The sequence below is a fragment of the Pelobates fuscus genome, chromosome 1, assembly GCF_036172605.1.
Source record: "Pelobates fuscus isolate aPelFus1 chromosome 1, aPelFus1.pri, whole genome shotgun sequence".
NCBI lineage: Eukaryota > Metazoa > Chordata > Amphibia > Anura > Pelobatidae > Pelobates > Pelobates fuscus.
The window spans coordinates 313965547-313984406 of record NC_086317.1 but is presented as its reverse complement, the minus strand read 5'-3'; the positions used below and the strand labels follow the sequence as shown (position 1 = coordinate 313984406).

At 37.1% G+C, this 18860-nt stretch overlaps 1 protein-coding gene across 1 annotated transcript in view; it reads right to left on the bottom strand.

Annotated features, from left to right (window-relative positions):
* Positions 1–18860, bottom strand: part of TSGA10 (testis specific 10) — a 42622-nt gene that overhangs the window by 19292 nt on the left and 4470 nt on the right. Inside the window, exons 3-13 of the mRNA XM_063444648.1 lie at positions 11184–11249; positions 8981–9131; positions 8035–8204; positions 7371–7517; positions 6311–6484; positions 5600–5677; positions 4762–4913; positions 4305–4420; positions 3661–3815; positions 2373–2428; positions 1600–1768 (exon numbers count right to left, since the gene is read on the bottom strand). Of these exons, the coding sequence (XP_063300718.1) occupies positions 1600–1768; positions 2373–2428; positions 3661–3815; positions 4305–4420; positions 4762–4913; positions 5600–5677; positions 6311–6484; positions 7371–7517; positions 8035–8204; positions 8981–9131; positions 11184–11249 (1434 nt within the window). The remainder of the gene's footprint in view (positions 1–1599; positions 1769–2372; positions 2429–3660; positions 3816–4304; positions 4421–4761; positions 4914–5599; positions 5678–6310; positions 6485–7370; positions 7518–8034; positions 8205–8980; positions 9132–11183; positions 11250–18860) is intronic.

Genomic DNA, 18860 nt, shown 5'->3' with positions numbered 1-18860 from the left:
CCACACAGTTGTACTGTTCTTGCTATGCCTATCGCGTGCAAAAATAAGGAATTTAAATACTGTTGCTACATAAAAAACACGAAATCCTCGATGGGAGGCAAGTTGTATAGAATTTATAACGTGGCTTGTAATATGGGCTGATTTCAATTATTACGTTTACAAGACTGATCTTTTGTATTTTGGCTTCTGCGCAAGCCTTCAAGTTGTATCATTCTTGCCTTGCCTATCGTGTGCAAAAATAAAGAATTAAAAAAAAAAAAAGGAAATGGGAATTTCGAAAAAAATCTTCACATATAGACTTTGACATTTAGCTAAATCCTACATGCTCACAGAAAGTAGAATGTTTTTATTTTCATTTTATAACATAAACGGTGCACATTATTTTCTTTTCACACAAAATTAACAAAAGTACTAGACATTATATGTCTCAAAAAACATAGTAATACAAGATATTTTGTGAACAGTCAAAAAGACTTAAAGAGACATTCCACTGCCCAAATAAAAAAAGAAAAATCACTGTTCAGTATATATACCCCACAATGAAAACATGCATGCTTTTATTTATGCATGTTTTAATTTTTGTCATTGGGGTATATCTAAAAACAGCTTGCAAAAGCGGCGGGTCTCTTGTCTGCAGCCTTTGCACGCCCTGCACTTCTTCCACAGCCCAGAGATTCTGTGTCTGTCCATTCACATACATCCCAATACAGCTGAATAAAAAGTCTTTGCAAGGCAGGTGCTCTAAGCAATTGCTTACCAAATGAGTTTAGCATCAAGGATGTGTAAAAAGGGTCATTTATAAAAGTGCCTGTTCCTATTGAAATCTGTCCATTTTGTAAAATTTAAAAAGAGGACACACACGTCACACACATAAAGCACTGCAGCAAGCTTAAACGGACACTATAGGCACCTAATTGAAGTGGTCTGGTCTTCAGCTCATTGAAGTGGTCTGTGTGCAGTGTCCCAGGCCCCTTAACCCTGCACTTTTAATTATTGCAGTTTATCAAAAACGGCAATAATTACCTTGTTGGGTTAACTCAACAAATGTTCATATGTGTAGGTATGGTCTAATTTAGTATTTTTTTCACTACACTTTACTTTGCACAACCATTTCTATTGGGTCTCATTTTTCTTTATTATGTTTCAGCTCTATGCATAAATGTCATTCCAAACAATTTGGTTCCCAGAGGGAACATTTGTTTCGTTACTCTATACACAGGGTTAGGCCCTTTCATTTGGAGGACATATCCAGGAGGACCTTACCCTATCCATAATTTGCTGGGTTAACCCCACCTCTAGTGGCTGTTTACCAGACAGTTACTATAGGGACTTCTGGGTTGTCAAGCCTCTTGGTCGCCTAATTGACTCTGGACCTCCTCTTGCTTTGCATGAGGACATCCGTCCCCCAAGACCCCATAGGAAAGCATTACATAGAATGCTTTTGAAGTCCTAATTGCGAGCACGGCGCTCACAGCGCATGCGTGTTTGGTCCCCCCAACTTGGTTTTCCTAGCTATATGGTTTCCCTTTATGTGCTCTAGGGGTCTGAAGGGTTCCTTTAATGATTTTTTTTTACCCTAAAATAGTTTTTACTACTTACCTGTATCTCCATTTTGCACTTAGACAGCTGGTCTTGAAGGTGTGATTTTTCCTGAGATAGAAGCTCCCTGTCTCTTGCTGTACGAGTAAGCTCATCACTGATGTCATCTATCTGCCGGCGCAACCTGCTTATATCCTGCTCCTGGCTGCTCACAGTCTTCACAGATTGCCTGTAGAAACATTTTAGATTGATGCATTTTAATATTAAAAAAATATCGATGATTTTATTCCTTGTTTATTTTTCAGATCTATTTCAAAACATCCTGTGGTATTTTAAAATACATTTTAATAGAGTAATTTTTATTTTATTTTGTACTAAAAATAAGTGTTATTTTATCCTCTGTGAAATATTCTACGGCAAACTGGCCAAAAGGTCCCAACAAGAGCTTGTAGAATATGAGTCCCTCAGGTATTTAATTGCGTGAAATAGATCCAACGTGGCATAACGTGAGAGGTCCCTTGAGTCCATGACAACCCTATGAGTATAATGACAAGTACACTGAAAGTTGGAGCAAATTACTAAACTCAGTTCTAACCTGGTAACGGTTATTGTCCATAGCGTGAATTCCCTAACAACATTATTCTCTATTCAATGCAAATCAGTAACCTACTGATCCATTGATTATCCCATGAGAAACTTGTATCCAAAATAATCTACTGATAATAATATACTCTACCCTCTCTACTTGTAGACAAAGCATTTCATTTGATGAGCACTTTGTGGTATTCTAGCTGAGATTTAACTCTGTCATATGTCATTTCAGTGAAGCTTACCGTGCAGAATCTTCCATTTCACTAAGCGCACTCCTCAAGCTTTCAATGGTGCTTTCCTTAGTAATAAAAACACAGAGTACAGATTACACTTACATTCCAAAATGAATACACAAAATAAAGCAATATTGTAAATAAACTTTCAAAGAACACTTAATTTACTACAGATGATGAACTACCTATTTGCGATGACTGGGTGATGCTCAGTTTAGATTTTTAGATTTTTTACAATTTAATGTCGTCCTCCCCCGAGTTTCATAGCAAGTAAACAAAGAAGTATGTAATCAAAATGCCAAAACAATTATTAGCTTAGTGGCAGATCACACATGGCAAGAAGAAAATAGACAGAAGACATAGAGGTGGAACGCACCTAAGAAGAGGATGGAGGAAGCACCTGACCCGCTCTGCTTCTTGCAGGAAGATGGGCCAGAGCCCTCTTAAGCTACAGCTTACTCACTGTGCTCGATCTGGGGGGTCTTGGGTTTTCTAACTTTTTATACTAATGGAGGAGGAGTTTGGGTAGGATCTAATCAATTTAAATTTAAGGTGTCTGTCTGCCTAGAATGATTCAGATTAGAGGATATCCCAGTTGCACTGCACTACCTCTAATCTGGAGTGAAAATAATAGTATACGCCTACGGAAGTCCCCAACTTTTACCAATAGAGTGGAGTATAAGGAAAGAGAAAATATTTGCCCTCTCAAACATGCCCAGGCAGCACCGATATAAATGTAGTGTCAGAGCTGGCATGCAATAAATTGAATGACAGGGCTGAAATGCAATACGTGAAGTGACAGAGCTGGCATGCAGTACATGGCGGTGCAGTATTGGCAAATTGCAGATGACATCCCTCATATATAAAGTAATGCATTTCATGGCAAAAGGTAAACTAGGAAATTCCAAATGGGATCTTCGTATTAGAAATGTCCCTAAAACATTAACTAATCAGACATGATTTTATGCTAGGATTACTTTTTATGTTGTATTTAGAAGACAGGTGGCAAAGTCCTTTCTATCCCAAAATGAAATGCATTTTATGTTGTAACTATGTTAAAACAAGGAAAGTAAAACAAGGTATAAATTCACATGAAATATAAACAATGTTTATATAATATTATTTGTGAATTTGAAAGTAAAACACAAACTAAATATATATATATTAACTAGAAAATATATAGAAACTAGCTTGTGTTTTACTTTTAAATAGATGTTATCAATGTATACATTTTTTTTTTTAAACCAAAACCCAGTGGTTCCGTCCCAGTGCAACGGATTTAATTATGATGCCTTACTTTTATAGAAATGCTCTTCTCAAGTGAAGAAATGTTTGCAGCCTTCTGATCCAAACTGTAGATGAAGGAATCTTTTTCAGTGTTCAACTGAGAAATAGTTGCCTTGAAGATGGAGAGTTCGTCTCGCTGAGAGAGACTTTGGCTTGTAAGTTCAGCTTTAACATAAAACATATGTATATTAGAATACATGTTCAAATTTGACGTATGGTAGCATTAAACAATCTGAAATAAAATGGACTCTTTTAAAATAATAATTTGCTATAAACTAATGTGTTATAGAACAGAGATTTTCTCCTTCAAAATGTGTCTTGAGGAGACTTTATTATGTTGGGAGATTTAATAACATAAAATATGCAATTTTGTTTGAACCCCCTAGCCGTGAATGATTGTCTGTAGTTTGCTTCACACTTGCACATTATTAGCCATAATTTGGAGACTATGCTATTACTAGGGGTTGTGTAGAAAATGTGAGAGAATGAGTTTTAGGTTGTATGTATGGTATTATCCCATTAATAATAAAATATAATCACTCAGTCTACTTGAAGAAATATTTATTCAGAGACAAACACTGCGCAAAGTATGCAGACATGGCACTGTCAATCACATGGCACTGTGAACTTTTGTACCCTGGGCTTTTTACATACCTGTTTTATCCTCCAGTTTTACAATCTTTTCTTGTGCCAATTGCAGTTCAGTGAGTTTTAGTGATAGGCGGCGCTGAGTTTCTTCAAATGAATGTTCGGTTTTCTCATTAAATAACCTGTGAAAGCACACAGAATGCTCAAAAATCAATTCATAGTCTCCCTTTAAATATCAATTTGCCAACATATAACATGACAATTCTTGAGACTTTTTCCATACTACTTCATAGTCTAAAAAGGCCTACTAATTAATGTTAATGGTAAATGCAGAAGTTACATTTAATTCTGGACGTTATAAAGATAATTGTTTCAGCCACAGATTAGACATATATACAGAAGTTGAAACTGAACATGGAATTATATGTGAACTTGTCTTTTTCTGCCTGTTTAACAACAGAACTACCAGACTATAAAAAATATCCGACATGTAACAGCAGAGAGATATTAATTCCGAACACACCTCAGTGAGTCACATTGTGACTTGCGTTGGATCAGTTCACTTTCAGCTTCCCTTGCTCTCTGAGTCAGAATTTTAATTTCATTCTCCAAGGAGGACACTGTGTCTTTTAATATAGAAATCTTAGATTTGTGGTCGCCACAATCATTTTCCATCTGTAACAAAATTCATGCACTGGGTTTATAAGGGCACATACATTTATATGCACTTGTTTCATGTATTGTTCACTTGGCTAAAGACCCAGCCAGAATTGAACTTTAATGATTGATGTATATAAACTGTATATTGTATATGTCTGTAACCTGAAGAAAGTATGAATACCTCCTCTTGAGGTACAAATAGCACACAGGCATATCTACAGCAAAATGCAAAGGAAGACCCATATTCACAAGTGTGTTTGCATGTGTAGGGGTTGTGGCTGTTTTGCACATGCAGACTCTGCAAATTAAAACTCTACAACTTAAAGGGATATCACTTGTGAACGAGGATTAATAGATAGATAGATAGATAGATATACAGACAGATCTATAAACATACAGACAATCAAGACTTTTTTGATAAAGTCAAGAAGATTTCAAGTTGTGAACAAAGCTAGTATGGGTTTCTGAAGGCTACATTAAAAATAGCAAGCTAATATTAAGGGAACAAATAAAAATATCATAAGTAAAGAGTATTGTTTGTGCTCATTTGCATATGTTGCAAAGCACCCTGGGTGTGTCATTGGAACAATATCATCCTGAGATGCTGTGTAAAGTGTAGTTATTTTAATTGCCTTAGGTATTACACTTATGTGATGATGATACAAAACAGACTTTTATATTTAGATCATTCATATTCTTACTATTCGAATTGATGATTGCAGTTCTTCCACTCTTTGCTCCAGGTGAGCTCTGTCATTAATAGATGTCTCCTGTGAAATCTGCATTAATAAAAAAATATATATATTTTTTTTCATAATTTTTTTTAAAAAGTGAACTTTAAATAATATTTAGAAAAAAAAATAACAAATAAATAAAATTGAGTTTTACATGTTGAGTATTGTTTGAGTGACACTATTTTAGCAATAGCACAGGAGAATTTTAGTGAATTAGCTTTTAAGGAGCACTTATGCGATTAGGTAGAACCCAGAACTCCATGACTCCCATGATTTTAGACATCCAATGTCCATCTGCTGTAATGACGCACCCTGCATCATAACAGCACTGAATACAACAGTATTCCATTAGCTGTAATGATGCTGATCGTTATAAAAAGCACAATAACCGTGTTGTGCCACTATTGTGTTTTTATGATGCTGCTTGCTGTTTAAAATTCAAAACAATGTTGATATTCTTAAAGTGAATCATTAAACCATATTTAACATTGACAAGAGACATTTCTCTTAATTCATAGAGCCATTAGTTTTATTATGGGTCAGTGTTTTATTGTTGTGTAGCAGCTTTTGCCATCAATATCTTCATAGACATGTAAAAAATAAAATCTCAAACCATTACTGTTATACAATTCATGAATTTAAAAAATATATCTTTGTGTTCAGAGAATAATTTCTTACCTTTAATCTCTCTCTCAGACTGTCACGTTCTGTGGTCATCCTGCGTAAATCCGAAATAGCACTGTCCCTTTCAGATTCCACTCGTCGCAGGATGCTTTGAGCTGTAACACATGCTTTTGGTGTCTTAGGTGATCGTATAAGCTCTTTTCGAAGCAGTGTTACTTCTTGCTGTGCCTAAAACATCATACAATGGATTAGAATACGGTTGTGCAAAAACAAATCTGTTACAAAGAACACTACATACACATTACACATGTAATGTCTCAGTTCAAGAGCCTATGATGTCTTGGGACCGCACTTGATGTTAAGCTCAAATCAGCACGTTCTTAAAAAAGGGATCTGTCAGTTACCAGGAGTTTTAATGTAAACTTACCTTCATTCTTATATTTAACAAAAATATGTCAAAATAAAATTAAATGTAGAAATAAATACTTGCAACTGTGTTCTGCCCTTTTCTGTCTTTGTACATAGTCCGTGGGAGTTGGAGTAAGAGAGACAATCAGGGTTGGGGGGTTTATCAAGGTGTGGCAAAGAGTTTTGTGCCTTTTTTAGAGAGTAATTACGATACCATGGCTTTATCAATCTTTCCATCACTTTTCCAGAAAAGTATTTATTTCTCCTTTTTTGTAGCTCTAAATTTCACTTTCTGTTCTAATATTTTTTTTTTCAGTGAGAAATTGTAGAATTAAGTTCTAGAATCAATAGTCAACTAGTTCTAGAATCAATACATACAAAAAGATTAGAAACCAAAAATGAAGGACACATTTTTTAGAAAACTTTCATAAATCTCCCCTGTGTTTCTGTTTGCTTTCCCTCCAGTCCAGTATATGCCTTGGCTGTGCTTGGACTGACCTGAATTGTGATATAATTTCCTAAATCTTTAATATACATTTTAAACAAAATGGAACATCATATTTCCAGAGAAGTCATGGTTTCCATTTAAAAGCCCCAGAATCATATATCTGTGCCTTGGAAAGTAGACTACAACTGAAATAAAGTGACTTACTGCAGATGCCCAGCTAAATGCTGTGCACAGGGGATGGTGAGGTTAAGTAAGTACCTTGTCATACAGCACATTGGTTTTATCCCTGTCTGATGTCAGAACTTTGACATTAGCCTGGATTTCTGCCATATGACGCTCATATTTCTCCAGCATGGTTCTTAAGGCGTCTCTTTCCTGGGCAGCTTTTTTAAGTTCAGGTTCAAGCTATGAAGGAAGGAAAAAGTTAGGATTAAAAAAATGACATGGCGAGTAATATATACACAGATACGAAAATAAATATGAGTAGATGTGAATTACAAGGGTGACAGAGTGATCTATTTCTTGCATTCTTCTCTCGGTTGCAAATGTGCAGCAGCTGGCTTACAGAATGTGATCTTAGGTCGGAGAATGGCTGATTCCAAACCATGATCACTGAAAATGTCTGCACACACTGGGCAAAGGGGGGAGCCTGGCAAATGCAATATCTGCACACTTTCTATACAGACCATGAAAGGAAAACTCACCTGCTAAACACTAACTAAGAAAAAGTTGACAGTTTTTCTTTAATTAGAATTGGAACAATTCTCTGCTGCAGCCGTCTATGATGTAAATACAGTAATATTTCTTACTGGAGTTTAATTATACAGCGATGGCTATTCCATTTTAAAAGAAGATCAATTAAAAATATGATGGGTATCTCATGCACGGTTTAGTAGGATTTTAAGGATGCTGTGCTGCCTACCTGGGCGGGAGTACGCTTAGGGCTACAACTACGGCCACGGACCATCTTCCTCAGATTATCTGCTTCCCTCTTGTAATGATCTCTTTCGTCCTCTAATGTCTTGACAAATGCATCCAACTTAGAGGGGCTGGTGGTTCTTCTCTTCTCATTTGCTAAAACAGTGTTCTTCTCTGTGAGAAAATGTTAAGATGAAAGTTTTATACTGGTAAATGTGGTTTAAGGCAAAAGGTGCTATTCTGGGTCCATGTGATTAAAAAGAAGCAATCACAAGGGAAACCAGGATAACATTTTTAATCATATAAAAGCACCTGGTTTGCCTTTAGTCCTTCCACTAAGAGGGAGTTTCATGGGCATAACAAGAAACCGCTGGGTGCAAGAATCAAAGAAAGGGTTCCCTGTAAGCAACAGACCTGTGTGTGATCTGTGTGATTGTGCGCAGGTTGACAGAGTGTGATTGTGGTGGTTGACTTTATTATTTGTATGTAACTACTTACTTAATTGTAGGCTGGATTGTCAATGGGCTGCATTGCTTCCTAGGTACAGAACCAGCACCTTTTGGTGTCTTGGGTGATCGTATAAGCTCTTTTCCAAGCCGTGTTACAATAATTTGATAATGTCAGATTTCATGTAATAGATTAGGCTGAAAATTCCAAGTCACTGCACATACAGAGTGAGTGCTCAACCACAACTCAGTGCCTTCACACAGGAAGAGGTCAGGGAGAAACAGAGTTCCGGCTGGCGGTATCAGGACATCATGATGTGCCTTCACAGCACACACATGGAGGAGGAGGACAGCCAGGATCCTCCTCCAGCACCTCTCACTTCCTGTGTAATTTAATGCTTATATTGGCAATATACTAGAAGGAATTTTACAGTGTCAGCACAATATACATTTTCAGCATAACTTTAAGTGAATAAAAAACTTCCATTATTTCATATGCCACACCTGTCTTCTCCAATTTCTCCACTTTCTTTGTCAGCCTGTTCTTGTCCTCCTGCAGCTGGTCTAAGAGGGTATTCAAAGATCTGTTTTCCTCCTTTATCTCTCGCAAGTCGTTTTCTGCTTTTACTAAATGTTCTTTGGCAATATTAGCATCCTGTTTAAAAACACATTTCTCAAGTTATGCATAAATAACGTTGTATCCTTATTAAAACACCTGTGGTCAAGTTATGAGTATTCCATAAAGATGTAATATTTTTTGAAATGCATTGAAATACTATTGTCATCCCAATACATTTAAAGCTAACAAAAAACAAAGTAGGGACTGGTTTGACTTATTTGGAAAGTCCAGTTTGACAAAAGGAATAGCTTCCCCTATCAACTTTTGTCAAAAGTTACCAAAAGAGGCAGGCATCTTCTTGTTCATTGTGCGTTCTGTTCTATGAAGGATCCTGCTGGACCATTTGTGTTGTTCTATCTCATATCCTCAAAAGCACAGCAGTTACATCAGTTAAAGCACCTGGAGCTGATGAAAGAAGATGCCAGTGCTTGCAAGGAAGAGCGTCATAGAATTACAGTATCTCACAAGAGGGAGTACATCCCTCACATTTTTGTAAATATTTTATTATATCTTTTCATGTGACAACACTAAAGAAATGACACTCTGCTACAATGTAAAATAGTAAGTGTACAGCCTGTATAACAGTGTAAATTTGCTGTCCCCTCAAAATAACTAAACACACAGCCATTAAAGGGACTCTCCAGTGCCAGGAAAACAACCTGTTTTCTTGGCACCGCAGGTTCCCTCTCCCTCCCACATTTCATCCCCGGTTGCTGAAGAGGTTTTGACTTATCAGAGGCAGCGACATGTCCCACGTCGCTGCTTCTTCCTCCGCTCATGCTCCTCCCCTTCATCACGTCAGCCAGTGGCGGAGATTGATCACACCCGCTGGGGGGGTAGACCTAATGTGCCATAGGAGACCTCTCCATAGGAAAGCATTGAAAATGCTTTTCAATGCTTTCCTATGGGGATTTTAGCGACGCTGGAGGTCCTCACACAGCGTGTGCTAGAATCCCGGAAGTGCCCTCCAGTGGCTGTCTAGTAGACAGCCACTAGAGGAGAAGTTAACCCTGCAATATTACACTTGCAGGGTTAAGGGTAGTGGGAGTTGGCACCCAGCCCACTCCAATGGGCAGAAGTGGTCTGGGTGCCTGGAGTGTCCCTTTAATGTCTAAACCGTTGGCAACAAAAGTGAGTACAAATTGGACAATTCAGCTTAGGGATGTACCGTTGCCAAAGGTTTAGACATTAATAGATATGTGTTGAGTTATTTTGAGGAGACAGCAAATTTACACTGTTATACAGACTGTACACGTACTACTGTACATTGTAGCAGAGTGTCATTTCTTCAGTGTTGTCACATGAAAAGATATAATAAAATATTTACAAAAATGTGACGGGTGTACTCACTTTTGTGAGACACTGTATATCCACCTTTAGCTTTACCCCATGTCTAACGCAACAAAAATACTGCTTTTAGTCATCTTATGGTATACAAAGTAAACAGAAACAGTGTATTAACTGCTTTTATGCACGTAAAGGAGCCACTAGTGCTTTTATCTTCCATATTAAAATTACTGTATAACCCACCAGTAATGGAGTATTTTAACAAGATATCAGTATGACTAAACTAAATATATTTGAAGTAGCTTTGGAAAATTCAAAACAGTATATTTTGTGTGTGCACTGATCATTTTCTATACACAGAAACAGTCAATAATATTTCCTAGCAAGGACATGTTTCTATTGGGCAGAATGTCTAAATTACAGACTTTACACTTGCTTGTACTTCAACCTAGGAATTTAGTAAGTTGGATACAATAATTTGATAATGTCCGATTTCATGTACTAGATTAGGCTGAAAATTCCAAGTCCTACGATACCAGGCATCCCTAAAAGTTACGCACCACTGCAAGCTTGGGTGGTCCATGGCACTTTCACCCAGAGTGAATTTCTACTTGCCATTGCTGAATTTTTGCCAGAGGCTAGTGGGCAAATGGAAATTTTGAACCCTGTATTATATCATTCCTCTAAATTTCGTAAATCATTTCTTATTTGGTTAATGCCAAAAGGAATATTTTAACTGGGGATTCATTGAATAGAAACATTACTACCATTCATTTTTCATTTATATTTAAATACACTCACCACCATTATATTTTTAATAGTGACCTCCAGTTTTTCAACAGTTTTCTGCTGTAGTCTAATCTCATTCTGAAAGAAAAAAAAAGTAATTAAAATAAAGCAGAGAAAAAAAAATAACAGTCCCTTTAGTTTAAAAACTGCTACTCTAGCCCCCAAAGAAAATCAGGCACATTGAGAAGAGCATTCAGTGTATACACTATGAGTGCTGGCCCTTAGCTCTCATAACCATCTCAGGTTGAACTGCGTTGGACACACAATAAGGAGTAAAATGTCCACATTACCTGATTATCAGATGAGTGCAGGGCATTGGGGGCAAGGATTTCCCAATTTAAAGTCACACAACTCGAAATTAGTTTGATGGAAGGATGCATCACAACACTGCAATAAGCTGCAGTAGTTGTGGTGCTCAAAGTTTCTCTTTAAGGAAACTTGATCAATATTAATAGAATAATTACAGGTGCCAGATCCAATAGCCTTGAACAAAAATAACCCAGTTATTTTTAATACATGTCTTCTGATACTCATTATGCACTTGATATTTCCTCAACATTTCTCTTTACTGAGAGGGTAGTAGATGCATGGAATAGCCTTCCAGCTGAAGTGGTAGAGGTTAACACAGTAAAGGAGTTTAAGCATGCGTGGGATAGGCATTAGGCTATCCTAACTATAAGATAATGCCAGGGACTAATGAAAGTATTTAGAAAATTGGGCAGACTAGATGGGCCAAATGGTTCTTATCTGCCGTCACATTCGATGTTTCTATGATTTTCTTGCTCAATGGTGGAGAGCAAACATAAACGATTAGGGAGTGTGGATACTACAGTGCCAAAACAATAAAAATATAATTCACCAAACCAGCAAAAGCATAAAAAACTGCTATGGTTTAATCAGCAGAAAAATCAAACAGGAAAACAAGAGGTAACAATGCACAGCTCAGTGGCTAGGATCCACCCATGAAACCAAAATTTATTGAAGCATATAAATCAACAAATGTCTCAGGACTCAATGTACAAATGCCCTCTTGGGCACCGTGGTGTATATTTGCAACCGTCCAAAGTGTACTGTTTGATGGCAGAATAAGCTTTGTAGCCATGTGAACGTTCCAATTATGTCCACTTTTCCAGCATAGGCATTAATAAAATATTGTTGGACAAGATTTCCAAAAGGTATAATATTTTTGGATGACATTTTAAATATCATGAAAAATATATATATATATTTTTATATTTTGATATATTTTTTATACATGATATATGTTTTGATATTTTAATATGTTTCTAAAGTAGTTTGTCCAAAAATATTATTGGAAAGCTTATCCAATAATGTTCAATCAAGACCATACTTAGAGATTGTCTATTCTACAGACAATTATATATAGGCTGAACGTATTGGTGGACTAGCAAAACTGTTAACTGATTTATTTAACCAATCATTGTTAACGGGAGTAGTCCCAGAAGATTAGAAATTAGTGAAGGTTGTGCCAATTCACAAGAAAGGTAGTAGGGAGGAGTCGGGCAACTGTCGGCCAGTAAGCCTTACTTCAGTAGTGGGGAAAGTAATGGAAACCATGTTAAAGGATAGGATTGTTGAACATCTAAAATCACATGGATTTCAAAATTAGAGACAAGATCATGTCAAGCTAATCGTATTGATTTGTTTTAATGGGTAACTAAAATTATAGATCAGGGTGTTGCAATAGACATTGCTTACCTAGATTTCAATAAGGCTTTTGACACTCGCACATAGAAGGCTTATCAATAAACTGCAATCTTTAAGTTTGGATTCCAATATTGTTGAATGGGTGAGGCAGTGGCTGAGTGACAGGCAACAGAGGGTTGTAGTCAATGGAGTATATTCAAAGCATGGGCTTGTTACTAGTGGGGTACTTCAGGGATTCTCTTCAATATTTTTATTAGTGACATTACAGAATGTCTTGATGGTAAGGTATGTCTGTTTTCTGATGATACAAATATTTGCAAGAGGGTTGATGTTCCAGGAGAGATAAGCTAAATGGCAAAAGATTGAGGTAAACTAGAAAAATTGTCAGAGCTGTGGCAGCTGACATTTAATGTGGATAAATACAAGATAATGCATCTTGGGCGAAAAAACAAACAAAGGGCAGAGTATATAATATTTGCTGATTTGCCACATTATGTTGATGCTTTTGATATTTTGCATATTGTTTCTATGTATCTTCATAATAGACCATTTTTTGGCAAAAAACAAATATAATTTTTACTACGTAAGAACATTTGAGTACGGAATTATATATATTTTTTTATAGAATATTTGATACAGTCCTAACCTTAATAGCTGAGGAAAGCGATTTAGGGGTGATTATTTCTGATGACTTAAACGTAGGCAGACAATGTAATAGAGCAGCATGAAATGCTAGCAGAATGCTTGGTTGTATAGGGAGAGGTATTTACAGTAGAAAGAGGGAAGTGCTCATGCCATTGTACAGAACACTGGTGAGACCTCACTTGGAGTATTGTACGCAGTACTGGAGACCGTATCTTCAGAATAATATTGATACTTTAGAGAGAGTTCAGAGAAGGGCTACTAAACTGGTTCATGGATTGCAGGATAAAACTTACAAGGAAAGGTTAAAGGAACTTAACATGTATAGCTTGGAGGAAAGACGAGACGGGGGGGATATGATAGAAACATTTAAATACATAAAGGGAATCAACACAGTAAAGGAGGAGACCATATTTAAAAGAAGAAAAACTACCACATCAAGAGGACACAGTCTTAAATTAGAGGAGCAATGGTTTAAAAATAATATCAGGACGTATTACTTTACTGAGAGAGTGGTGGATGCATGGGATAGCTTACCAGCTGAAGTGGTAGAGGTTAACACAGTGAAGGAGTTTAATGCATGGGATAGTCATAAGGCTATCCTAGATTTAAGATAAGGCCAGTGACTAATGAAAGTATGTAGAAACTTCGGCAGACTAGATGGGCTGAATGGTTCTTATCTGCCGTCACATTCTATGTTTCTGGAATAACTAAATTATAACATATAGAGACTCGTATTTACTATCTAAGATATTCTATTGTTAGGCTTGAACTCTATGATCTTAAATATTGTATATATATATATATATATATAGAATACAAAAATAAAGGGAGCACTCTGGGTCTTCTCTTCAGTGAAAAAAAGTATTTACTGTATCAAATAGAATACATTACATGTGCAGAACAAATCGACGTTTCGACCCTGCTGGGGTCTTTATCAAGATCACAGTGAGGCATTGCAAATACAAACAATTTATACATATGTGTATGATAACACTTACCAATTAGACGGTCAGATTAGCAACAGGCTGAACAACCCAGGAAGTGAAAGAGCCACGTGGAGAGTGCAATCAGCTATGTGCATGTGATTAGGTTGCCTTAGCAACCTAGCAAACAGTGTCAGTTTTACAATCTAAAAATCCAGCATTTGACAAACAGAGCTACCCGGAAGTGAAAAGCCCATGTAAAGGCTGTCATGTGATGTGCAGAAATGTACATGTGACCGGGTTGCTAAGCAACTGGATACACAATCCCGGGTCTCCCACACCCAGAGAAAAACACCATTTATGGAGGAAAAGAGTCACTTTGCAGCCAGATATAGCTCGGTAGAGCTTACATAATAAACCATAGTGCCTAAGTGAAAGTGATATCTATGAATAGTGTAAATAGTGAGCACTCTAAAACCATGAAAAACAGTTGCCTTTAACGATTATATCTGGGGGCAGTAGACTCCAATATCAAATAAAATAAAATAATTTAAACCAACATGTACTATATGCTAGGTATTATATAGGGTAAATCGCTCTCCTGTTTTTTCTATCATCTGATTTTATATCCTATGGATTACTTTACTGTGTTCTTATTCAAAACAGTTATCAGGGTCACGATATCCTTGTTCAATATATATATACTAGTTTAGTTCCAACATCAGGTGGAGCATTCGGTATCTCTTTTTCCAATAGCTATGTCTATCATATTAGACTATATATACTCAAAGTATTCGGAATCATTTTACTGATTCTCTACTACCGTTTCAAAAAGGTCAAAGTGGAGAAAGTAAACCATGATTACAAATTCCATCAGGTTTACCGGTGGTTAAGTGGATCAGAATCTAACACACGTAACCCCATCCCCAGATTTAGAACACGTATCAGGAAACCCGCTCTACAAACAGTGGACATCAGCTCGGGTGAATCAGCTTCGGATGGAGAAAGGCACACTGACCCTCAAGCAGAAAAACAAGCTCCTTTTTTAAAGGATGGAGGACATTTAAACGACCCACCACGACTAATCAATACAAAAGAACAAAACCGCAGAGACATAAGAGAAACATTAGACGGGGACAAAAGGGTTACAAGAAATATAGGAGCCATGGGAAAACCCCCCAGGCCCCGGAAATAACTTCCATATTTAACCTCTCAAACAAGACCTTAGATCAACACCATATCTCACTCCTACAGAAAGGACTTACATTTATACCAGTAGCCAAACCCAGGAAATTTGATATGGCTATTGATTTGTATAAATTACAGAGAACACTGTATAGTCATGAAGTAATGAAAAATGACACTTCTACTACAACACATATCTTTCCTAACCGACATAAGAAAGATATATATACCTCTAATCATTCAATTAAGACATTCATGCAGGTCGTGAGACATGAGATAGACCCGATTGTGATGACTCCACCGCACCATAGGGACAATCTATCAAAAGAAGAACATGCAGCACTAAAGGATTTGATACAGGACCCCACCATTACAGTTCGACCAGCGGATAAAGGTGGAGCCATAGTCATCCAAAACTATGAAGAATACAGGAAGGAAATCTTCCGACAGCTACACGATACGTCCACATACCTACCACTTACATTTAATCCAGTTTTAAAATTCCAAAAAAAGATTGAAACATTAATCGAGGAAGGATTGGCACATCGGTATCTTGATGAAAAAACAGCGAAGTTTTTGTTTGTTAAACACCCCAAACACCCGGTTATGTACACAGTACCAAAAATTCACAAAAACTCGGAGCAACCACCAGGCCGTCCTATTATATCGGCCAAAGCCGGATTAATCGAGCCGATAGCTCAATTCATCGATTATCACATTAACAATAGTGTGAAAAAATTACCAACATGCCTGAAGGATACACAACATTTTATTAGTCAAATACAAAACATCAATCTCACAAATAGAGAGACAATCTTGGCTACCCTTGATGTCCAAAGTCTTTATACAATAATCCCAAAAAAAGAAGGCATGGAAGCTATAACCGAGATTTTATCTAAAGATGACACATATAGCGGTCCGCATATCCCTTACCTAATGGAATGGCTAAATATCGCATTATCGTGCAATTACTTCAAATTTGAAGACATATTCTACCTACAAACATCTGGAACTGCCATGGGTGCAGCCATGGCACCAGCCTACGCCAATGGCTTTATGTATTGGTTCGAAGAGAAATACATCCTGCAGAAATATCAACCGTATATAGTAAAATATACCAGATTTGTGGATGACGTCTTCATAATATGGGAAGGCACCATTAGCACACTTGAAAAGATGGTCCAACAGATCAACAGTCTACCAACTCCGGTCAAGTTAACTCTAAATTGGAATGAGCATAGCATTGAATTTCTGGATGTGAGGATATATAAAAACGAAAATCGATTAGACTACACCTTGTTTAGGAAAACCACTGATCGAAACACACTATTAGCTGCTACTAGCTTTCATCCCCAACATGTGAAGGACTCACTCCCGATTTCACAATTTCTTCGGGTTATGAGATATAATAGCAACCCAGCTAATCGAGAGCAACAATTACAAGAAGTTTGGGATCGATTCCTAGTAAGAGGGTTTCACCCCCGTACGCTGGAAACAGCTAAAACCAATGCTTGGAACAAATTCAATCAGATTGACAAAGTAAAACCTAGGAAAAAGAATACCATTTTTCTGCCACTTACATTCAACACCGCTACTCCTGTGCTGAAAAAATGTATTTACAAACATTGGAACATGTTCCAGGTAGACCAAAATCTCCCTGAAAAATTCAAAACTAATCCCATCATTAGCTACAGACGAAACCGTAACCTAAGGGATTTACTAGTAAAAAATGATCCTCGTCAATGCTATGCCAAGATGACCACAATCCGGAAAAAAGGCTGTTTTAAATGCAGTGGCTGTGTCACATGCAGCCATATGTTGACCGGCGCTACATTTGCTCACCCTCACAGTGGAAAACGTATTCCTATTGATCACTATATCACCTGTATGACCACGCATGTGGTATATATGATTACATGTCCCTGTGGACTATCATACATTGGGAAGACCGACATGACGCTAAGAGACCGGATTCGGGGACACCGCTCGGCTATTACAACAGCTCATAGAGATCAAAGAACAGACAAACCAGTGGCCAAGCATTTTCTATCAGCTCAACATCATTTGCCCACCCTCCGGTTCATAGCGATCGATCATGTCCCGATTCCACCCCGAGGAGGAGATAGATCTAAGCTCCTACTTCAACGGGAGGCGTATTGGATCCATCATTTAAATACCGTGACCCCAAAAGGACTAAACGAACATCTGGTCCTCTCAATGTTTCTCTAAAATAATCCTCGATGAACTTTTTTGACACTGGTTTGATTTAACTGGACATTTTTATGTCTAATTTCTCTCAGACGGTTTTGATGGATATTTTTCTTTAATTTTTTCTAAGCTCTTTTTATTAACTCAATCTTTACTTTATTTGATTGTTTTGATTATATTACTTAAGTTTTTATGTCCATCCTTTAACCGCAGAAACAGTAGTAGAGAATCAGTAAAATGATTCCGAATACTTTGAGTATATATAGTCTAATATGATAGACATAGCTATTGGAAAAAGAGATACCGAATGCTCCACCTGATGTTGGAACTAAACTAGTATATATATATTGAACAAGGATATCGTGACCCTGATAACTGTTTTGAATAAGAACACAGTAAAGTAATCCATAGGATATAAAATCAGATGATAGAAAAAACAGGAGAGCGATTTACCCTATATAATACCTAGCATATAGTACATGTTGGTTTAAATTATTTTATTTTATTTGATATTGGAGTCTACTGCCCCCAGATATAATCGTTAAAGGCAACTGTTTTTCATGGTTTTAGAGTGCTCACTATTTACACTATTCATAGATATCACTTTCACTTAGGCACTATGGTTTATTATGTAAGCTCTACCGAGCTATATCTGGCTGCAAAGTGACTCTTTTCCTCCATAAATGGTGTTTTTCTCTGGGTGTGGGAGACCCGGGATTGTGTATCCAGTTGCTTAGCAACCCGGTCACATGTACATTTCTGCACATCACATGACAGCCTTTACATGGGCTTTTCACTTCCGGGTAGCTCTGTTTGTCAAATGCTGGATTTTTAGATTGTAAAACTGACACTGTTTGCTAGGTTGCTAAGGCAACCTAATCACATGCACATAGCTGATTGCACTCTCCACGTGGCTCTTTCACTTCCTGGGTTGTTCAGCCTGTTGCTAATCTGACCGTCTAATTGGTAAGTGTTATCATACACATATGTATAAATTGTTTGTATTTGCAATGCCTCACTGTGATCTTGATAAAGACCCCAGCAGGGTCGAAACGTCGAT